At 49.0% G+C, this 22504-nt stretch overlaps 9 protein-coding genes across 9 annotated transcripts; 6 read left to right on the top strand and 3 right to left on the bottom strand.

Annotated features, from left to right (window-relative positions):
• Nucleotides 1–719: 719 nt before the first annotated feature.
• Nucleotides 720–2887, top strand: FPSE_00433 (uncharacterized protein; the record flags this gene model as incomplete). Its single annotated transcript, XM_009253553.1, has 2 exons — nt 720–1366; nt 1414–2887. The coding sequence occupies 2 exons, from the start codon at nt 720–722 to the stop codon at nt 2885–2887; spliced, it is 2121 nt and encodes a 706-aa protein (XP_009251828.1).
• Nucleotides 2888–3171: 284 nt separating this feature from the next.
• On the top strand, nt 3172–3533 carry FPSE_00432 (uncharacterized protein; the record flags this gene model as incomplete). Its single annotated transcript, XM_009253552.1, has 2 exons — nt 3172–3350; nt 3410–3533. The coding sequence occupies 2 exons, from the start codon at nt 3172–3174 to the stop codon at nt 3531–3533; spliced, it is 303 nt and encodes a 100-aa protein (XP_009251827.1).
• A 250-nt stretch (nt 3534–3783) lies between these two features.
• On the top strand, nt 3784–4977 carry FPSE_00431 (uncharacterized protein; the record flags this gene model as incomplete). Its single annotated transcript, XM_009253551.1, has 1 exon — nt 3784–4977. The coding sequence occupies one exon, from the start codon at nt 3784–3786 to the stop codon at nt 4975–4977; it is 1194 nt and encodes a 397-aa protein (XP_009251826.1).
• Nucleotides 4978–6959: 1982 nt separating this feature from the next.
• On the bottom strand, nt 6960–8458 carry FPSE_00430 (uncharacterized protein; the record flags this gene model as incomplete). The annotated part of the gene is made up of 4 exons (XM_009253550.1): nt 6960–7273; nt 8053–8091; nt 8195–8278; nt 8398–8458. 4 exons carry the CDS (start codon nt 8456–8458, stop codon nt 6960–6962), a joined length of 498 nt encoding a protein of 165 aa, XP_009251825.1.
• Nucleotides 8459–8922: 464 nt separating this feature from the next.
• FPSE_00429 (uncharacterized protein) lies at nt 8923–10305 on the bottom strand (the record flags this gene model as incomplete). The annotated part of the gene is made up of 3 exons (XM_009253549.1): nt 8923–10098; nt 10151–10210; nt 10267–10305. The coding sequence occupies 3 exons, from the start codon at nt 10303–10305 to the stop codon at nt 8923–8925; spliced, it is 1275 nt and encodes a 424-aa protein (XP_009251824.1).
• A 647-nt stretch (nt 10306–10952) lies between these two features.
• On the top strand, nt 10953–12691 carry FPSE_00428 (uncharacterized protein; the record flags this gene model as incomplete). The annotated part of the gene is made up of 2 exons (XM_009253548.1): nt 10953–11538; nt 11586–12691. 2 exons carry the CDS (start codon nt 10953–10955, stop codon nt 12689–12691), a joined length of 1692 nt encoding a protein of 563 aa, XP_009251823.1.
• Nucleotides 12692–12993: 302 nt separating this feature from the next.
• Nucleotides 12994–16176, bottom strand: FPSE_00427 (uncharacterized protein; the record flags this gene model as incomplete). Its single annotated transcript, XM_009253547.1, has 4 exons — nt 12994–13084; nt 13141–15767; nt 15832–15989; nt 16059–16176. The coding sequence occupies 4 exons, from the start codon at nt 16174–16176 to the stop codon at nt 12994–12996; spliced, it is 2994 nt and encodes a 997-aa protein (XP_009251822.1).
• Nucleotides 16177–16756: 580 nt separating this feature from the next.
• On the top strand, nt 16757–17117 carry FPSE_00426 (uncharacterized protein; the record flags this gene model as incomplete). Its single annotated transcript, XM_009253546.1, has 2 exons — nt 16757–16858; nt 17019–17117. 2 exons carry the CDS (start codon nt 16757–16759, stop codon nt 17115–17117), a joined length of 201 nt encoding a protein of 66 aa, XP_009251821.1.
• Nucleotides 17118–18892: 1775 nt separating this feature from the next.
• Nucleotides 18893–22033, top strand: FPSE_00425 (uncharacterized protein; the record flags this gene model as incomplete). The annotated part of the gene is made up of 7 exons (XM_009253545.1): nt 18893–19684; nt 19734–20057; nt 20108–20302; nt 20352–20570; nt 20620–20854; nt 20908–21129; nt 21180–22033. The coding sequence occupies 7 exons, from the start codon at nt 18893–18895 to the stop codon at nt 22031–22033; spliced, it is 2841 nt and encodes a 946-aa protein (XP_009251820.1).
• Between the last annotated feature and the right edge of the window lie 471 nt (nt 22034–22504).

The following is a 22504-nucleotide window of genomic DNA, read 5'->3' on the forward strand; positions in this document are numbered from 1 at the left end:
TTTTTAGGCTACAATGATCCCTTTTGGACCACGCGCACTCCCAAAGACACGCTAGAAGCTTCAGCTGAACCTCGGTCCTGTTCCTAATGGTCACTTTATCAGCAATTTGTACCAGTGCCACTTCGCCCGCCTTTGCAGTAACACTCCAGAAATGACTAGGGAGATGCGTGCGTGCTACGGCATAGGACGTCTTATTGGTCGGTCACATGTACTCACCAAGGCCATGCACTATCTCGAGGCATTCCAGGGCGCGATAGCTTCGCTTCAGCATCTCCTCCAGGGCTGACTTGGCTTTTGGAGAATGCCTAGTGGAGTTAGTAAAGGCGACAACTTGGTCATATCATTCACCAGTGTAGTAGTGAGCTCTCGCTTGCATTCAAACCCAGGGATTCTACGCCCGTACTGTTTCCCATATGCCTCTTACATAGCCCATCTCAACCAACCAAAGGAGGATTGGCCTGTCGACTTATTACACCTTTAGGCTTCAACCAACGAGCTACCATACCTTGCGGGGCTGAGACACTCTCCCATTCGCCTTGTCTGTTGTATACTATCGTACCTATATATAATCGAGCCGTTCAAATCTTAACCATATCCTCATTTTGTTTACTTGTCAGCGATAAACTACCCGCTGCACTTATCGAGCAGTCAAGAGGGGGAACATCGCCTCGGAAGAAATAGCAAGAGGCATGACTGGCTTAAGCCGAGATCAGCCCCTCATGCCTGGCGCTTTCGGACCTGAGGATTACATCGACTTTTATGAGAACCCCCTCGAAGTTCTTGACAATTTGGAGTCTGCTTGGAAAAATAGGGAACCACGAATTACCTGGTCCACCAACAACTTGCCAACCCTTGACGATGTTGACTTTGACTGGCGCACATACGATCCGCCAGGTGCACTGAGGAGGGCTCCTAACATAACATCTCAGGTTCTCCTGGATATACTCCAGTCATCGGTTCAGAATGTCAAAGAAAGGAATGTCGAAGAGGATCGCCGGAAGAAAGAAGCTGATGCTCAACGACAGTTTCAAGAGAATGAAAAGGTCAAAAACAAAGGACCGTACCTGCCCATCATCATTCCTATGGAAAAACCCGTCCAAGATGATACGAGTAAAGATGTACCCAAGATCAAACCCGATATACTCATGACAACTTTTGGTCCCAGTGTCACTGTTACAAAGAACGGGGCCAAGGCAAACAAGAAGCGCCTCGTTGCACTTCGTCGGTTCTTCCAGCGCAGCGAAGAAAAGGGCGAAAACAGTGCTGCAGGAGCGGTCCTGATGGCTCTGCGAGAAGAAGCTGGGGAGACCGAACCTGGCAGCGAGAACCTCGTTCGTTTGACCAAGCCCGATACCGTCGAGGAAGTGTAGGTCTTGAGTTTATCCACTGCTTTTCCTTACTAATGAGCGACAGTGGATGCGTGTCATGTCTCGACGACTTCCACCCCAAGGATGTCATAAAAGTGCCTTGCCATAGTTACTGTCACGATTGCTTCATCCGTCTGGTTTCCGCTGCGTGCCAGAACGAGCAGCAATGGCCACCTAAATGTTGTTTGAACGAGGTCCCAGTCAAAATCGTCCTTCGATTCATTCCGTCTAACCTTAAGAAAACGTTTGAAGAACGGTCCAAGGAGTGGGAATTACCCGTCAGCGAACGAGTTTATTGCAGCGAACCTAACTGCAGTCTCTGGATAAAGCCTAAACGAATCGACCTAAGCAGGCGCAGAGGTGTTTGCGATCGATCTCATCGAACGTGTACATTATGTAGAGGGCCGGCTCATCAGGGAGAAGAGTGCCCCCAGGACGTTGATATGACCCTTACGAATCAACTAGCCGAAGACGAAGGCTGGAAAAGGTGTTCCAAATGCCATGCTTTGGTTGAACATAGGGAGGCCTGCCAGCATATGACTTGTCGATGCGGGAATCAATTTTGTTATGTCTGTGAGAGGCGCTGGCGAACTTGCGAGTGCACAATGGAGCACCTTCAAGCAGTCAAGGACGGAGCTGCAGCCAGACGAGAAGAAAGACGAGTTAATGAATTAGCGGAGGCTGAGGAGATACGGCAAGCTCTTCTGCAGATCGAAGAGTTTGAGCGTGAAGAAGCTCTCAAGGCTGAGCTATTGCGACAGGAGCAGGAGCGGTTGGAAGAGGAACGCCGGCAGCACGAGCTCGAGGAAAGGGCTCGACAGGAAAGCATTCGCCGAAGAGATATCGAAACCAAGTACCAAGAGTTACGGATTCTACTCGACCAATTAAATGAGCTACAGCAAGTATTGCTCGAAGTTGACCAGGAAAAGGAGGGCGAGAACATGGTCATTGGCATCGAATCCGCGAAAGACTCTTTGGAAAGGAAACACGATTCAGAACGGTCTGAGTTGAAGATCAGTATTTCGAAGAAGATGGCCGAGAAGGAAGACGCCTTGAACAAAGATTTCCAAATTCGAGCAGCTCAAGAGAATGACCTTGAGCAAGCCTACCATGAGCGCCTCAAAGCATATTGGAAGGACAGGAAAGATGGGGACGAAGAAATAGAAAATGCGATGCTCGATTTGAGAAAGCGCATGGATCAGAAACAATATGCCTGGCAAAAGTGGAAGGCTGAGCAGCTCAAGGACTTGGAGGCAAAACTTCAAGACAACGAAACCTACAGAGAGGAGCTCATGTACAGCGCCAAGCACAGACTGGACGATTCCTGCCAAGAGAAGGAGAGAGAGATGGTGAGGCGTATGGCTGCTGAAAATAAGTGGCTCGAAGCTGTTGTATTAGAGAGGGAGAAGCTCCTCAGTGAGTGGGAGTATGAGGAGGTTGAAGGCGATGCTGATAGTATATTTGCACCAGAGTCAGATGGTGCTGGGGACGGAAACTATATTGTTGGAACGGCGTCGTAGAGAGAGACTAGGAAATAAATATTAAACTCTATCACATCACAACACTTGCTGTATTTCGTAATTTTGGATAAATGAGGCTCGGCACTTACAGGTAGGTAGGATAGTACTTGTTGTTGAGTGCTTCTGAGGTGACTTGTCTCCACAGCATGAATAGAGGCTCCCAAAGCTCCATATTTTCTATTCCACTGAACTTTATCAATTACATCAACACTCACTCTAATTATTCAACCTTTAACCATTCACTCTCTCGCTACTTTGATCTGTTGAATTTGAACCAAGTCATAATGGCTCGGCTATCAGGACTTCAAAAAGAGGTTCTTGCCCTCTATCGAAATTGTCTCAGAGAGACGCGAAAAAAGCCACAGGTATGGAAGAACGAAAGGGCAATGAATGCCGAGGTTGACACTGACACTGACACCGACGCTTTAAAGGCTACCCGGCCACACTTTGAGAGCTATGCGAGGTTCGTTACTCTATTAAAATCTATGTTAATATTTTCTAATATTTACTATTTACCTGTAGAAATGAATTTGCTCGAAACTTGAGCATTGATAAACGAGATTTTGCCGCAATCGAGTTCCTGTTACGAAAGGGACGACGCCAACTAGAAGTCTACGGATCACCTGGTATCAAGGACATTAAATAAAACGACATCAGCTCTTTCCTTGTACAGTTCTCCCAGCTCGAATGGGCAGGAATTGTGTCTGCAACATCCTCTAAAGGAAGGGACCTTTCGCAAAGCAAGTTCTCGGAATGTCACAAACTCGGCAGACTCTCTCTCTCTCTCCTCATCTTCACCACCCAATCCATTGTATTATGACTCCGTAATCAACTCCCTTTCTTCTTCTTTATATCAACCAAATTATTTGGGAACTGCATAACTTGTATATCGCAGAATGGTCACATCATTGTCTAAACTTGCTTCTTCTAATCATCCCTCCTTTACCAAAATACGCCCACCTCACTCTGTCAGCGATAACTCAGGACGTCGCGGGCGAAGTATCTTTCTGCCACGACGGCATGTACGTGTACGCCATCGGACACCCACAAGTCAACGCCACGGCCGACAGCCATTTTCATCGCCGGTTCATACACCATCAGCTACAAGCTCCTCGAATGGCTCACCCGAGAACGCCGTTGAGCCACATGGAGCCACTGAGAGAACTCCAACAGGCGATCCAGTAACCCAGAACCAAACTTGGCTGGATTATGATACACAGTCTAGACCTGGCCATACATCAGAGGTCAGTTCTATGATCACGAAAAACGGACACAGGCCTGTCAGTCCACTGCACATGTCTGAGATGGATGTTGTAACAACCCAAAGAAGAGTGTCGCCCTCATCCCCCAGAGACCATCCTGGAACCACAGAGGCGCACAAATACGCTACACCATCGCAAATCTCTGGTACAGACGCTTTTAGGGACATTTCTACGACAAGAAACAACCTCAGTCTGAACAATGAACTTGTGGAAGCCATTTCGAGGAATGTCGCACAACAACTCCACTTGCTGACAATCAAGGATGAATCCCCACGGACAAAGCACAATCAAAGGAAAGCAGTACCACCAACATCAGACAGCCTCGAGAATGACTCAAGGACTACAAGTCAAAGAGAAGCACTTGATCATTTCACCCAAGAGCTTCAGCAGTATGCTGAGCAGTCAGGTGCCAAAGGAAAGCTTGCAGTCTTGACACCAACACCACCTCGGTCTGGTGCAAGCCTCCGGACCATAGCTGCACTTCTCCCCTTCCGTTCCGAATTCAAGGCTGCTGGGCTAGCTATTACTTCAAAGGATCAAGCAAACCATCCTTTCTACCCCGGTTCTCTTAAACATAGAGCTACGACAACCCCGAACTTAAAATCACTCTCCAAGCAACCGCATATTGTTCAGGTGGATGGTGCTACCCGATGTCCAAGCTCGAGTACAGAGATTCCTTTTCCAGCTGCTGAGGATATGGATGAATGGAGATATGCAATGGTCGATAATGATGAGCGCCCACGAAAGAGAACTACATCTGCAGACCAAGCACCTAGGACTCGCTGTACTTCATGCCGATCTGGTGATTTGTGCCATTGTAGTGGCTAGAATTGCCTTCAACTTGCACAGAAACCACGGCCGCTGCGCCCTGAAGCCCCCGAAGAGAGGTTGTTGACTGGGCCCACAGCAAGAGTTCCCAGAGCCCACATGCATTCTTTTCCCGAGTGGGCTAACATGGTATCCCCGGAGAAAAGAACGTCGTGTCAGCGAAGGGTTCACGAGAAACAGGCAGTAAACTCTTATCCACGATCTTCTCAAAGTAGAAGGAAGCCGAGACAAACTCCAGCAGCTTTCTTTTCAGGCCCAAAGACACCTGCTAGCCGCTCGGTCATATCGAAAAGATCAACTGCTCCGTATGGCACTGGCCTATCCTTAGACAAACATCGATCTCGCGCAGAAAGCGGCGCTCGCACACACGTATCACGTTTAACGAAAGCCGGCCAAGACCAGAGCCCAGGCGCCAGATCACTCCGACCGTCAAAAAGCCTTAACCAGCCCGTTTTAGTATACGAAAGTCCGAGACGCTCCCATAGCCTGAGCGCCGACATCGTTGTCCCTCAACGCGTACAGTCGGTTAACCGACACGAAAAACCTTTGCCAGAGCCACCTCAACCTGGGTCGACAACAACTTCCGTAGGAGAAGATTGCGGACTATCTGCCAAGGCTGATACCTTACCATCTACACCAGAGAAGGTTTCTCATGACAAAGGCAAGGGAAACGCGCCACAGGATAACCATGAAAATTATCAAAGTTCTTCGATTTCACCAAATCATGTCACTGTCTGTTCAAGGGGGTTTTCTGGGTACAAGATCGGTCGGCCGAACGTCCCGAAAAGAATGTCATCCATTCAAAGTCTTCAAACAAAAACTAGAGAATGTGATCAAGTCGAAATCCTAGACCGAGATGTATTAAGAGGGTTACATATTGCAGCTTCAGCAGCTTGCAATGAGCAAATTGACGCCTTCATACGTGAGAAGACTGGTCTACACATCCGGCGGTTCTTATCTGACCTCATGCCACTTGAGAGTCTGGGCAATAATCCGGCTCGGGATGTGAAAGAAAGAAGAGCTGAAAGAAGGAGAGCAGAAATTAGAGCGACAAAGCGGCGAGTGAGGAGGTCTCGACAAGCAAAGGGGCGAGCCATGCTCTGATTCGATACAGCATACATGGCGAAGTATCATAGCCAGTTTTGTATTGTATGAGGCATTGTTGTAAGGTGTGTGTGGCTGCAGGGGGTCGATGTATGATAAATGGTCTTCCCCGCTCAGCTTTATTCTGGCTTCAGATATGATGACAGGCTAATTCATCTGTCAACTTGAATCACCATTGTATTCGTATTGATATTTTCCGCAATAACTCTCATTCTGATCCGCAATAATGGACTCTTCGTGGCTTTCTCATAGTGATATCCAGGCATTTCGAACCAACTTTACTTCACGCGGGTACTCTGATGACCAACGCTTCCAACGATGCTGGAAACATCAAACGTGCAAAGGTTGCCTTGCAACTTCGCAATGCAGCTGGTGTCCTTTTGTACGGCTCCCAATGCTTTAAACAAGAGCCCACGAGTAAAATACTCGATCTAACCAAGTAACAGTCATGGTCCTGTGTGCCCAACGTGAGCAAGATTCCGTTGCTCGCTCCGGCATATGATGAGTACATCTGTCCACACTGGGCAGAGCGATGGGAGCTTCGGTCACGGCCTCTAGGGTGTCAAGTTTCATCCATAACGAGCCTCACAGCCACCATCACTGTCGCATCAACCCTGAGCTTTGTTCTGCTCATAGTCTTACTTGTGTTGGCCGCCCGCTGGTTCCGGCGTTATCACAAGAATCCTGGCTGGTGGCGGCTACAAAACCGTCGCTGGGATAGGGCAAGGTCACAATATGGAGAGCGTGAACCATTGCTGCCAGAAGATCGGCCGGGCAACGGAGGTCCTTAGGAGAAGACCTTTACAATGCGGCTACGAGGTACAAGCGGATCACGATACGGACGCTGAGCGATTTTTTCGACTGGCACTCGATATCCGTTAACCGGAGCTGACGGGAGGGATGATTGCCACTTCGTCTGCTTCTCGGATCATCGTGTCTTCTGTACCCTCCTCACCGGGCAAGTCTACATAATCGAGGTTGACAGTAACAAGGCACGAGTCAAGGATCTTTGCCTTGATGCCAGGGTATCTGTTCTCGAGCTCGGCGAAGAGCTTGCTGAGCGGCATGGTGGCTGGCAGAGCTTCATGATCTTTGCCTGTGAAGGAACTGGCACTGGCAAAGAAAAGGACGTTGAAATGTCCGGCCGGAGGCTTGGGTGCTGACATTACAGGAGTGGTAAACCTAGAAGATTCTTTTTGAATGTTAGCCAAGTGGCCTGGAGAAAAAGTGCGACAACAAGAGTGAATGAGAATTTTGGGTCAGAGATCTTGGTGATAAAAGGTACATCAATGTATGTTTCAGGTAATACATGCTAAAAAGCATCATTCCCAATGTGTGTGTAAAGTAAATTGTTGAGTTGACTTACCAATAGAGTTGTCGAAGCTTTGAAGAATCTTGTGAGATGTTGCAAGGTTGAAGAAGAGAAGATTTCCTCTGGCCGCCCCGCCCAATTTGAGGTTAGAAAGTTGCACGTGACTAGGTACTCACGATGCGAAGCGAGGTTAGGTAGTTTATGGGAGAACAGTTTGTCATAAAAAGAGGCATGAATTCTCCTGTTGCTAGGTCAATACCGAAACTGAGGTCATTGAATTATCGTAGCACGTGTTGACTGCATATCCTCCCCCAAGTTCGTTTCCTTGTCCGAGCTTCGAGAGGGCGCGAGACGTGCGTTTGAGAAGGAGATAGAGCAAGTCGTGCGCGAGAGAAACAAGAATGAATTTCACTTTTTCGTCGGATTCCAATGCTGCATGCAGAAGAAGAACTGTTCTGGAATTTTTTCGTTATCCCAGACCCGTCCGTGTGACTCCTCTAACAAATGAAACTGGAGTGCCAAAAGGGTAATGTGCAGCTCCAGGTCAATGTCCCAATACAAGGCGCGCATGCCTCATGCATAGACCATCCGTCGTTGACCGTCTTCCAAGAACCCCATGCTCCCCAGAATGCACATTTATCGTAGTCGTCGGGCCTCACGCTCGGACTCGAGGAGGCAAAGGATGTCGTCCTCACGGACTGTATCGGGCAAAAGTCAGCATTCGCAATTCTTGATTATTCTTACTCTTGACCCCTCGTATTGGGGATTCGAAGTGAGGGGATTTTCGAGAATTAATCGTACCTGGGCCCTTGACGTTTCGGATGATGGATCGGGTCTGGTCGTCCATGAACTCAACGCGGACCTGGGTGACACCACCACGAGAACCTATCCAACCGAGTCAGAAATTTATTCAACCACTTCGTCGTTTCATGGCCATTTTTTTAATTTTATTTTTGATATTTCGCTTCGTCCATATCAAATTTCGTGGGGAGTGTAAAACGCACCGGTTCGGCCGAGGACTCGGGTGACCTTGACGAGCTTGACGGGCTGCTTGGAGGCGTCCATTGTTGCGACCTGAAGGATTGTAAGCTGGATGGGAAAATGCGCGTTGGATCGGGAGTATCGTCGTACTGTAGGGAAATTGGTGGATTGGGCGGTGGTCGCGGGCGTGAGCTGTAGATTGACGCTTGTTTGGGACAACTTTTTTGGTGAGAACGTCAGGGTTTTCGAGAGCCAAAGCCCTTAACCCCACTCGGGAACCGAAGACTCATGCGGTTGGGCTCGGGGTCGGGCTAGAGATAGTCCGTGCGGCGCAGTCATATGGCAGTGCATTGTGGCGTCATGATCCATCATGAGTTTAAAGAGAACTGAAGTCTCGAAAAAGAGAAGTGGACTTGATACTGTATGAATTGGCTGACAGTTTGTAAAGAGAAGTCGATTATGTGTCAATATGCTTTATACTACAGGCTAGGAAAGATTCCATAATTACTCGGTTTATTTGCTAGGGTATCTGACCAACACATCATCAATCATAAATCCTCCATTCTCTCCTCAAGGTCCTTGACCCATTCTTCCATGACCTGCTTATTGTTCTCGATGGAAACGTTTCCTTCCTTTATAGCAGTCTCAATCTTCACAAGACCCTCGTTCCACTGCTTCAATTCTGCGGCCATCTCTGCTTGCTGCTTCTCGATGCGAGTCAATGTATCACTTGCAGTCGCAGCGTCTGCATGGATAGCTCTGAGTGATCGCAACCGGTCCAAGAGAGGTGGGAGTATGGGAGTAAGGTTCTCGATGGTAGGAAGAATTCCGTAGAGCGCATTGATCTTTGCTTCCTGTTCAGACTCTTCTGGTTGAGTCGTCGAGCCGCTGCGGCCGAGTTCTTCTCTCAAAGACTTTGCTTTCTCCCTGGAGTCATTGAGTTTGTCCTGCTCTTGAGCTAGCGTCCGTACCCGTCGGCTGATGGCATCCAAGTTTGCAGTCGAAGCTTCTGACAGGGTTGAGATCTGCTTGTTCATAGAATCCAAAGTCGGTAGAATTGCGCGAGGAAGGCCATTGGTATCAGCCTCTGGCATCAATGAAGCATTGATTCCCAAGCCCTTCTCTAGCATCAACAATCGGCGGTCAAAGTCAGCAGCTTTGGCCAAAGCATGACTTTGCTCATATGTTGGTGCGTATGTCACCGTGTAAGTTGCATCCTCTCCTGATGTTGTTTCGGGTTTCTCTTCCGGGCTTGAAGGTGTGATCGGTTGTGGCATCCTGGCTGCGGTTGGGCGACCTGCAGGCTTTGAGATCTCGTCCAGCACTTGGCTGAGGGAAGCCAACCTATCGTCACCAGTGGCCTCGTCACTGTCATCCTGCCCCTGAGATTCGGCCTTTCGCTTCGCATATTCATTCTTGGCTTCTTCTACTTCACGCTTCAAGCGAGCAATCCGTCGTTCCAAGCTTTCGTCATCGTCGTCGTCGGAGAGATCACCAAGCTCTTGGGTTCCGTCCTCCAGTATGCGCTGCCTACGACTAGAGGCTTTGTACGATTTGCGTTTCCCATCAACTCGGTCTGAAAAGTCCACGCCATTCGCATCAACGTTCGTAGGAAGAAAACGAGAGCGAGCCTCATCTATTCGCAAACGAGATCTGGAGATGCCAGGTGTCTCGTCTTCCACATCGTAGAACTCATCGTCCGAGTGCGTTCGAGCAGCGGTCGTCTGTAGGTTGAGTGAGTAAAGTTGTGGCGTATCCAAGTTGGATAAATCTTACGGGAACCGTGGAGTTGTCGTCTGTGAGCTCGGGAGTTTCGTAGATGTCTGGAGCGGAATCCTAGATAGGGAGTTAGCATTGGATGTTTGGCTTTGTTGTAGCTGCAGCGAACTCACCAAATCTGGCAAAGCAGCGTACTTTCGGTTGAGAGCCATCCTTGCTACCGAAGGCCAGATGGTAATGATTTTCTAATTCGCGAGCAAACGGGGTATGTTTATAAAGCTTGTTTAAAGCTCCAAACTTCGTCGTGACGTTCAAGGTTGAAAGCGACCTGATTCAAACAACAACTCTAACGGTTGGCAAGCGTCCCTTTTCGGCTTCCGAGCACTGAAGCACTGACCATTAATGGGCTACCTGCAGCACTAATGTTCGGCGTCTACCCTTGTGCACGCTGGACTTTCCGTCTCAATGATAGGCTACAGGGCGGGGTCAATCTGGCAGGAGCGCGTTTGTCAAAGCAGGTGCGCCTGCTAGCCTCCCTACGCGTAAACGTCGCTGCAACCCTGTCGCCCAACTTCAACGGACCTTGTTTGCAAGTGAGCGAACCTTAATCAACAATCAGATACCTACTACCTATTGATCAAAGCTTGTTCGAGTGATTACCACGTCTTCACCTTCTTTCACTTCCTTTCTTTCTTTCCTTTCTTACCTTCACCCACCTAATCTCTTGCATGGCGATGTCTTAATGCCTCCCATTCCTCTGCGTTTACAGATACATTGCAACTCAAAACTTTGAGCACAGTATCTTTATCGATCTTGTTTTCGTATCACGAAATAAGAAGAGGAAAACTTTCAACAAACCATGAATAGGAGAGTAGGGTTGAGTAAGTTCTCAAAACCGGAGGCACTTCTCAGCACGTTCAATATCAAGGGAAAGCAGAAGCAAAACCTTGAGAAGGAACCTGAGGATGTCAACGCTCCACCAGTGCCTTCCGGGGACGAGGGCGAGAGCGAGGGCGATGACAAGGGGGGGGTGCCACCGGTCGCAGATTTGAGGCTGAAACCAAGTCGGGTCAAGAAAGATATAGTTTCTGACTCTGATGATTCAGAGACGGAAAGATCAAACCGGGGGAATATCAAACGCACCAACTTCCCTACTTCGAGTACTGCTAAGTCTCGAGAGAAGACGACAAAGAAGACACGAAAGCGCGGGAGCGAGCAATCGGCGGCCGAGGATACCGAAGAGACATCCTCCTCAAGCTCCAAACGAAGGAGGGTGGCTTCCGGGCCTGCAAACGATTCGGCAAATCATTTCATTGATGCGCGAGGATTTACAAAGTCCTCAAGATCTACAGTGAGATATGGCTCTTCCAGAAATGGCAAGGGATCACAGGCTTCAAGAGCGTCGCAAGCGTCCCCTAGCTCGCAGGAATCACAAACGAATAAAGGTTTGTCGCGTTGCTATATTCCTGTCATCACGTTAACTTACTGGCAGGTAAAGGCATTGGTTCAGACCGCAAGACCCTGGCAAAACAAGACGAGGATGGCGGCCTTGACAGCTCTCCAATCAAAGATAAACCAACGTTCAAGCTCGTCTCAAGAGAATCTCTCAGCCCCAAAAAGTCAGAATCAAAAAAGCGCAAGCTGACCGTACCTGTGGATGACCTAGGGTCTCCCGAGAAGGGAGTCAAAACGCCCATGATTTTACCAAGCCGTGAAAATTCTTGTTCTAGCCAAGACAAGAAAGGAGGTTCCAGCAGCGCTTCACAAGGGTCAACTTCCGCCGGAAAGGGCGTCTTCCAAATACCCGCTGTGATCAGAAATAAAAAACCAAAAAGGAAGATGCGACCTCCTTCGCCCGAGTATAAGCCTGCGACGTTCATCAACCCGGTTGATATTGATTTCGATTTCGATTTAGAAGGTGGCAATGCTGATAGTGTCTCATCGCCCATCTTGTCGGATCTGGATCAACTCAGCGACACGGAATCTAATGAGATACCGCCTGAAGATGAGAAAGTCTCCGAAGAGACGATGGCCAAATGTCCATGGTGCGGTGATGTTGTTTTAGAGCAGGCTCTCAAGGACTACTCGAAAGGCAAGAGATTGAGTGTGCAAATGCAGACAAGGTTCTGTGCAAAGCACAAGAAGGAAACAGCTATGGACACATGGCGTGAAAGAGGCTATCCTCACATCGATTGGGACCGATTGGAGAAACGGCTTGACGACCATCAGCAATACTTGGCCAGGATTGTTGACGGGAAAGAGTCCCATTACCGCAATATACATGCTGAAAAGGTCCAGACAGGCCAGGCCAGGTCACTCAAGAAAGAGGGAGACTTGAACCCAGGCTATTATGGCCCACGAGGCTGCAAAGTCATGTGCGACTACCTCGTGGATGAGTTTGGCCAGTCATTGAAAGACAAGGCTACAAAGGACCGTGTCATTGCTGGGCGTGGTTCGGCAGCTTTTATTCAATCAGTCTTGGTTGCTGAACTTGCTGTGCAGCTGATAATGGAGGACATGAACGTGAATGCGCGCGAGGCTCGAGAGATCATGGAAGAGAGCAAGACTCTGGGCGAGTTGCTACACGAAGAAATATGATACGACTCTGAAAGTGGAACACAGACTAGCTTTACGTAGATTTGGTTTTAACATGATAATCCGCAAATACATCTGTAATCTTTGCTTCGTAAGAAACTAGTCACATCTCACTTTCTAGCTGTTCGAATTGAACGTCTGATGGCATAAAAACGAAACTTGGGATTCTGTTATATCGGAGGCCAATGTGGCCGTCTAGCTCTAATCACAGCTCTTTGAGCTGATCGCCATATGGTACAAAAAGTTTCTAGTCAATACTAGCTTTAACCGCGTCACCACCCTCATCTCTCTATGCGCGCTTTTCTCTATTGCTCTTTCTTTGTCTTGAGGGAAACGTCGATTGTTGTCTGCATGAAAAACTGTCGCTCAATAGCCTTGAGTATCTCGTCGAGGAGCCTGTATAGAGTTAGTTGGATGGACTTTACAAACAAAGAACAGAGAAGAAAACTTACACAACTGGGGCACTAATAAGAACAACTGCCTTCCACTCCAGGGTGTTAAGGGGAACAATGGAAAACAGACCCTGAAGGAAGGGAATGTAGAGGAGGGCGAAGTGAAGGGCCATGGACAGAGCAATGGCGTAGACGAGCATCATGTTCTTCCACAGAGGCAGAGTGAGAAGGGATTCACTGGATGACAGGGCGTTGATGGCGTTGAACATCTCAATGACGACCAGGATAGACAACGAGACAGTCGAAGCCGACTTGGCCATGTTGTTGGAGAACATAGCGCAGCCGATCTCAGGGTATTCAGCTGAGCAGTGGTGGAAGCGAGTGAGCTGGCGGAAAGTGATCTGGGGGCCCTCCGTGTTGTACATGAACCACCAGGCGTATCCAGCAACAGTAGCAAGACCAACGTATGTACCAATGACGAGATAACGGAAGAACAGCCAGCCACCAATGAGGGGTTCGTCTCGCTTGCGAGGGCGACGCTTCATGATGTCGTGATCAGGAGGGTTGAAAGACAGAGCGGTGGCAGGAAGACCATCGGTGACAAGGTTTACCCAAAGAAGCTGAACAGGAACCAGGGCTTCGGGCATGCCAAGAGCAGCCGTGAGGAAGATGGAAACAACTTCGCCAATGTTGGAGGAGATGAGATAACGGATGAACTGTTGAGTGTTGTTGTAGATGGAGCGTCCCTCCTCAATAGCGACCTCGATAGTGGCAAAGTTGCTGTCAGCGAGGACCATGTCGGCGGCCAGCTTGGAGACATCGGTTCCAGAACCCATGGCAACACCGATATCAGCCTTCTTCAGAGCAGGAGCGTCATTGACACCATCACCAGTCATGGCAACAACTTCGCCAAGAGACTGAAGGAGATCGACCAGTCGGGACTTGTGGCTGGGCTCAACACGGGAGAACAGAGAGGCACACTTGGCTGCCTCGAGTTGCTCGTTAGGAGAGAGTTGATCAAACTCGCGGCCAGTGTAGCTCTTTCCAGTGAGGTCCTCGTGCTGGCCAAAGACACCAATCTGTCGGCAGATGCTCTCAGCAGTGTTGCGGTTGTCGCCAGTGATAACAATGACACGGATACCAGCGTCCTTGCATTGCTTAACAGCATGAGGGACCTCCTCACGAGGAGGGTCAAGCATGCAAACAAGTCCGAGGAAAGTCATCTTTTGTTCAAGCTGAGCGTATTGCTCGGTGGTATCAGCGGTCTGGAGAAGAGGGTTCTCGGGCACGTTGTCAATGCTGGCGAAGGCGATAACTCGGAGACCGTTGTTGCCGTATCGTACAATCTCAGTCATCAAACGGTCTGAAATCTTCTTGGTGAGGGGGACCTTTTTGCCATTGGAGCCAACGAGGGTCTCTGTGCAGCGATCGATGACAGACTCGGGAGCACCCTTGACCAGGAGCTTCTTGTTGCTGCCACTGCCAACCAAGACGGACATGCTCTTGCGATCACGGGAGAATTCGTATGTGGCGAGACGGGGAAGTTCCTTCTGGTAGGCAGCGCTGGCATAATGAACACAATCTTCGGGGCGGGTATCGGTGGGAGCGCAAGGTCCAATCTTCTCGACGAGAACTCGAAGAGCGCCCTCGGTGGGTTCACCGATGCTGGAAAAGGTGGCAGATTGGGAATCGTAAGCAAGCTGGGCGTCGTTGCAGATGGCGGCGACCTGGGTCATTTGACGAATTGTGTTGGACGTGACATGAAGGTCCCGAACGATGACACCGCTGGCCTTGATGGATCCTCGAGGAGCGAAAGTAGTGCCCTCAACATCAAGCTCGCTAAGATCGCTACCGTCTTCGTTCAGATGCACAACCTTGTTCACACTCATTTGGTTGGTGGTCAAGGTACCAGTCTTGTCGGAGCAGATGACACTGCAGCTTCCAAGAGTCTCGACAGAGGGAAGGCTTCGGACCACAGCGTTCTTCGCGGCCATCTTTCTCGTTCCAAGAGCCAAACAGGTGGTAATAACAACAGCCAAGCCCTCAGGGATAGCGGCGACACCAAGAGAGACGGCAATCTTGAGGTAGTAGATGGCACCCTTGGTCCAGTTACCGTGACTAGGGTCGTTAAAGTTGGGGATGTTGATGAGCCAGACCAGGATACAGATGACAGTAATGACCTTGGCTAGTTTGTCACCAAAATCGTTAAGCTTCTGCTTCAAGGGGGTGGGCTCCGAGATCTGAGCAGTGATGCTCTCGTGAATATCTCCGATGGCGGTGTTGGAACCAGTGAGGACGACGACGGCTCGAGCGCGACCGGTAACCACTGTTGTTCCAGAGAACAACATGTTGGTCTGATCCTGTAGAACGGCCTTGTCGTCTTCGACAACCGTGGAAGCGCGTTTTCCGACACTCTCACTCTCTCCAGTAAGAACTGCTTGGTCGACAGAGAAACTGTTGCTTTCGATAGAGACAAGTCGGCAATCGGCAGGGATACGGTCACCGATGTGGACAGTAACAATATCACCGGGGACCAGCTCTTCGGCTTTTACTCGTGAGACCTGGCCACCGTTTCGCACCACATTGGCTTCGTTGGCCGAATATTCTTGCAAGGCGGCGATGGCCTTCTCGGCGCTGCTTTCCTGGGAGACTCCGACAACACCGTTGAGGATGAGGATGGTAAGGATCTGTTGAGTCAGCGGCTTGCTCAAGCGGACAGAAACATGTTGTTTCCAGAAGCAATGCACATACAACAATGGGGTCGACAAAGGCGCTCCATCCTTCTTCCTCGTCGAACAAGGCTAGAACAAAAGATACAGCGGCGGAACCGAGAAGGATAATGACAAGTTGGTCCTTGAATTGCTCGAGAATAAGTTCCCAGAGGGGAGTGGGAGGCTCCTCGGGAATGGCTATCGAAAGTTAGAACAGTTGGAGTTGATGGCGGGGCTTGCTGGCAGCTAGCAGAGAGGTTGACATACAGTTGCGCCCATGTTTGCTGCGTAATTCAGTGACCTGCGCGTCACTGAGGCCAGTATTTTCGTTCACGTTGAAGCTGGCGAGGACATCGCCAGCCGGCTTCGCGAAGGCAGTCTCCATCACGAAGACAATGCGCGAGGGGGCGCTCGAGATAAGGCTAAACCGACTTCGTGTGCTGAAGAGTCGAATATGTCTTGCGCCAAAGTATGTACCGATGGAATATGGAGGGAGTGTACCTTGGAGCAAGCAAGGTAAGAAGAAGTTTATGCAGAAGTTGAAAGGAACGATGAAAAGAAAGAAAGTGCGTGAGAGAAAGAAAAGACACGGAGGCAATAATCACCGGCTTCCTGTCGTGGTAGTAGTACGCCGGATGGAACAGTAGATTTGTCAAGACAGGAAAGGCAAGGCGATCAGAATGGAAGGGCCCGCACGTGGCAACCTTTAACCTTGTTCAGCCAGACATTTATAATAAACTGAAATTATCTGTATCTCTCTCTCTCTCTACACATAGAAACTTACTTGAATTTCTATATAAATCTAAAACGATAAAAGTCGGCACTAGGCAAGCATCATCCAGGTCGCAAAACCATCCTTTTCCGCTTACATCGTCAGCTTGAAACCTCAAGTTGAGTATCCGTAGAGTCAAACAGCTTCGTCACCAAAAAGTTCAACGTGTTCGTTTCCATGTCGGGCAGTCGGCATGTCTCTCCTGTCTTCTAGCGTCAGCAGTAGCGCATCCCCACAATCCGGGCGGACAGGCGACATGGAGGACTGTAACCCCCTGGAAACAGAGTCCGGCCAGGTACGAAGTCCCCTGAAACTCGATTCAAGACTGCTCGTCCACACTCGACCCCGGCTTGACCTTTCTCTTTTGAGTTTAGCTATTGTCTGCACCGCCACGATGCCCAGCCAGACTTGCCAAACCAGTTAAATAGTAGTTTGGCAAATTACATCAACACAAGAGAGACAACCTGGCTTTTGACCCGCCGAGCATATATGCCAAGTTGACGATTGCCGGCATGCCGTTCTCTCCAATCGAAGTTGAAAATGACAATGGGTAAAGAGACTGTGGAGAATAACTACAGCATAACTATTCTGGGGATTCGTAAGCTTCTTTCCCTAAAATTCGTGATTTCGGCCCGGCATGGCCGACTGACTCGGTACCTGGCTTGGCTATAGTCATGATGGCCTTGAACCCGACTCGGATGAAAGTAGACACGATGGGACCTGTTCTCAGGTGAGATCTCTACATTGCAAGGCTCTTGCATAGATCTAAACCTAAATTCAATTCGGATCAAAGGGTTCCCCAACAGTCAGCATGGATAGGTGGGTAGGCAGTACTGCACCTACACATAGTCATATCATGAGCATCATGCTCACGAACCTGATAATGATTCATCAAAGCCAGTACCAAGAGTAGTTTCCACGAAACTTGTGAGTCTTTGTATTCGATCTTCGCAGATTTTCAGGAGCCCCAAGCCATTTCCACCGACCTGCAGTTCCGACGATACTTAATGGCATCTCTTGTTCTTCTCCCCCAGAAGATGATGTTTGAAGCCATGACTACGCAAAGACATGTTAGACAACCCATCCGGGTTCAAAGCCATAAATTCTTCATCACTTGATCAGCTCCGCGACAAAAGTCCTGATCCTCAACCTTATTGTCACTTCAGCATACATGATCACTGTCCAATCATCGACCACAAACACCATGGTCACACATATCGTGCTCCGCGTTTCAAATCCAGCCTCCCAGCCTTTTTATATGCACAGCTCTCTAGGCCGGGAAGCTTCTCGTCGCCTCAGTCGGGTACTTATGCGACCCCCCGGACGGGTAGCAAAAAAGTAAGGACTTGAAGCAATCCAGACGAAATTGTTAGTCCACCCTTGGGCCATATATACACCAAGAGTGATCTAATATTTTATCAACTACTAAACTAGTACCGGTTTTTGTGCAACCCGCCTGCCCCCGTATTACGCTTCCGGCATGGACGACAATGCCATATTACTTAGCCGTCGTTGGGTTTCTAAGGCTGCAAAATCCCATGCAAGCCACGAAGCCAATATCAAGACGATAGCAGCTGAAGGGTCCAAAGCTCCTATGTTCATGTTATGAATTCGACGATTCCAGTCAGACTTGGCACAGTCAAGGTCTTTCATAGATATAACAGGTCATGGCCTCAGTCTTACTGCATCACTCTATCAGTAATGGGCATCAATATCTCCATCTCAGTACTTCCAGCCTCTTCTCAAGCCAATGAGATCCTGCAGGCGCCTCTCTGCATCACTACACCTCAGCTGTGATACTTGAGCTGATCATCACCGGCTGTACCGAATACAGTGACTCGGCCTGGGTTCGTGGATAGTAGGTACTGGCTTCCGTCCGAGTCGACATGTCCGTGTGAGACAGCCTCACTGTAGAGTTTAAGCATTCGTCGCTTTCGGGCGACATGCTCGGTCGAAATAATTCTTGCGGCCGGGCAGCTCCTTTCTGCACGGTTTGAGACGCTAGGTAGGTAGGTATTTAGGAAGAAGGGTTCCCGAACATTTGTTCTTACCGACTAAGGTAGTAGGCAGGTGGCAGGTAGTTATCTATGAGGGAAGCAGCTGCCTCAGTATCGTGACTTCCTGACAAGCTCCCATCACCATCGAGATACTCCTCCTTTGGTCTCTGCCAAGAAAGCGAACACATTTTATCGACTCTTCTCTATCATTCATCATCACGGCCATGTGTCAGCAATACGTCTGAAGCCGGATCTTTCGAGTGTTGTCTGGCTTTCTTGGAATCAGCACTTTGTTACTTTCTTGGACTTTACCTAGTGAATCTCTTTCCGTCATGGCCCTGGTGAATCCTCCGACCTGGCCTGATGTTTCTCACAATATTCATAGTGCACGGCATTTCAGTTGGACCGCAGGTTTTCCATATCTATCACGTCTCGATGCTCATGCCGGTCCTCCCAGTTTATATGACATCAAGTCGTCTCCAAGTTTGGAATACTCGCCTCTCGGCGACATAAACGCTCTCACTGCCTTTGACAGGGCCGGTACCGAGTTCACAGCTCCTAGGAGGGTAACCAATCCAGAGGTCGCATCTTCTGGCTCACAAGCACACGCCGATCTCTCCAAAGAACTCTCCTATAAAACTCCATGTTCCGGCAATAAACATCCTCGACGACCGTTTCACAAATGGATGAGATCTCTGCACCGGCGAGTCAGTCATAGAGACCATGAAGGGGCAATATGGCCTGCTGATGCGGGATGGCAATACCTCGAGTCCAATCAATCTTATCAACAATCACTCAACAACAAACTAAGCCGTCGGCTTTCATCTTCTGGATCCTCGCTTGGTTTGATTGCCGCAGTTCAAAGCGCCAGTATTAGCCTCGCTAGTGGCAGTGCTGTCTCGCGCTCACGCCGACATTATGGTCGCTCGCGTTGCCGTTCCCGGGCTGAGCAAAGTAGCCGAGCTTCTTTGTCTGCTCCACGATTCTCTGAGGACAGTATTCCATTGGAAAAGGGGAATGTAGACGTCGCCGAGATGCACCGCTCGATACGGCGCCGACAAATCCTGGAAGAGCTCATAAGTACGGAGGAAGGCTACATCGGTGATGTCCGCTTCCTTATCCATGTATGCTAGCTCTCCGTTCCGTACTGCTACAACTACTGACGAGGCTTAGACTTATATCAACATACTTGCTGCTCTTCCTACTTTGCCCGAACGACTACGGTCATCCATCAACCACAACCTGGACCGCATCCTTCAGCTGCACGAAGAGATACTAGGCGAGTTGCACAGAGTAGTTCCTGACTCCGAGTACAGTCAAGCCGATCATCTCACTGCTTCCTTCAAGGTGACCAGCCCCAAAACAGGACATCGTTGGTGGGGCAGTTTGGACGTACTTCCGGAGGACCAGGTCAGCCTTCAGAGGCTCGAAAGAGAGCCTGGTATATTTTCTGAGCCTCAGGTAGCAGCAGAAGTAGCTAAAGTTTTCAGCAAGAGGGTAAGCTATCTTTCTCACAAATTAACAAAATCGGGCTAATTCGGTGCAAGATGCATCAATTCTTTGTGTATAGGGAATATGGCGCAAAGTATGAGACAATGATCAAGGACGTTACCTCAGCCCTCAAGAGTCTTCCTGAGTGGGAAGCTCATCAAAAGGGTCTTGAAGCGTTTGCATTCACTATTGGAGCCGCCCCATCGTCTAATGATAGGAAGTCGCTTACTATAGGGGACCTTCTTGTCAAGGTATGTTCCCCGGGCAGTCATTCTTCAACGACTAACATTCTACCGTCAGCCCATCCAAAGGGTTTGCAGATACCCCCTTCTGTTTGCAGAGTTGTTGAAATGTACTCCCGTCATCGATTGCCCGAATTCTCATATGGAAGTTGAAACTGCATTGATGAGACTTCGCGAAGCTACATCCGCGATCAATCGTTCGACCGAGGACAATCTGATGAAGGAGACTCTTGAAAAGACTTGGTTAATACAGGATCGCATTGTCTTTCCCAACAGGGTGGGTTCTACTGGTGCTCTATCGTCCCATGAAGCTAACACTCGATTAGAGACTAGATGCGAACTCGAAAAATCAAGTGCGCTCGTTTGGACACATACAGTTATGTGGGGTCCTACATGTCTGTTGGCAGACATCAACAGGTGTCGATGGTCAATATATGATCTGCTTGCTCTACAAAGACGTCCTCTGTCTTGCCTGTGGTGGGAGGTATGATCCGATCTACACCGTGGTAGCCTGCATCGATATACAAAGTACAACTATTGAAGATGTCGATAATGGGCGAGGTAGGTCATGCCCTCTTTGTCTAAGTTCCAGCACTAACATGGGTTTTCTCCAGGCTTACAATGCCATCTGGCGCCTTTCTCGTGGAAATTGGTCTTTAAAATTGATCACCAGCTGTATGAAGTTGTCATGACGGCTTGCACATCCAAAGAGGAAAGCGAATGGCGAAGTCGACTGTCCCAACCAAGTATTTCGGATGCAAGTACAAGAGCTCCGGGCCTCAATCTATTTCTCTCAATTGACATTAGGAGTTTGGGTGCTGTCTTTGGGCGGCCAGGTATATTTGTTCTTCTTCGTCGGCATTATAACCGTTACTAATAGATACAGGGACGATTGCACGAAGCTTGTCGACTCATCGTACCTCAGCTAGAGAGTTTGAGTCGTCTGCCCTTCACTTCATCCTTAAAAACACGTGTGCTGCGAGGTCTAGTAATCCTACCTGTGCAGGGACTGGACTAAATCGTTCGCAATCGTTATTGGCGACGAAGAAAGCGAGAACTCCAGTCCTAGTGCCATCTCGAAGTGAAAGGGGTCGGCTCGAGATACTTGTGGCAGACGTCTGGAGCCATGGCGTCCTTCCACTTCCTAGCATGACGAACTTCGCGCGGAATGAGCAGGCGATCAGACGGTCGGCATCGACAGTAATGAGGAAATTGAGCGTATCAAGCATGGCCAGGCGATCAGGAAGTGTGAAACGCAAAATTGTCGAAGACCTATCAAGCGAAGAACAAGTTCATCACAACAGCATCTCAAGCGATAGTGGTGTTGATGTGTTCGATAAGAATTTCCGTGAAGGAAGCTCACATTCTTACACGACAAGAAGCTCTCTTTCCCCGGAGACCCAAGAACTCGGGGAGGAGTGTCAGATCCCCGATGCTCAATCCCCTAGACTCGAGCTTACACAAATATCCGAACTTGAACCTCTTGACCTGATAGGAATCGTATCAAAGAAGCAGCTTCAGAGTGGATCAGGAGGAGCGACGGCTAGAGGGGATCACATGGTTAACAAACTTGCAACAAAATCATCACGAACACAAGCAAAAGAAAACAGTCCTCTCAGGAAAGACAGTTCTGCCTTTTGGGTGAATAGGGGAGTCCAAATCAAGGATACTTCATCGATGGAAACACAAAGTCCAGATAGTGGAAAAAAGCACACCGGCATTCGTAGGTTCTTCCATTGAGATGTCATTGTATGGCCGGTCAAAGGCGGTGTTGGATACATCTTCAGGGTAGCTGCATATATTATAAGATAGGGACGATGAAGATGGGGTTGTGTACAATATCATAGCTAAATTCAACTATTCAGGCTAACCTCACACTGCAAGTAAGACCAACGCTGGAAGGTGATGTTTGTGGGCTGGGGCTGTTTGTACAATAATTCGAGTTTCATGCCAAGGATGTGCACTCTGCGTAAAGTTTGCTGATATTGAGACACAATCACGCATTGCTGCCGAATGCGGCAAATCATGATGTTCAGGTATCTCGTACTACGGATTTACAAACTGGGCATCAGACACCAAGTAACTTGGATTGTCTTGGTACGCCAGAGAAATGAGGCCACGATGAAGGCCGTGTATGTACCTATGCCAAGGCAATGGGACATTACACAGAACCAAGTGATTTGTACCTGGCGTGGAAGGCGGGAGAAGAAC

The sequence above is a fragment of the Fusarium pseudograminearum genome, chromosome 1, assembly GCF_000303195.2.
Source record: "Fusarium pseudograminearum CS3096 chromosome 1, whole genome shotgun sequence".
Taxonomy (NCBI): Eukaryota; Fungi; Ascomycota; class Sordariomycetes; order Hypocreales; family Nectriaceae; genus Fusarium; species Fusarium pseudograminearum.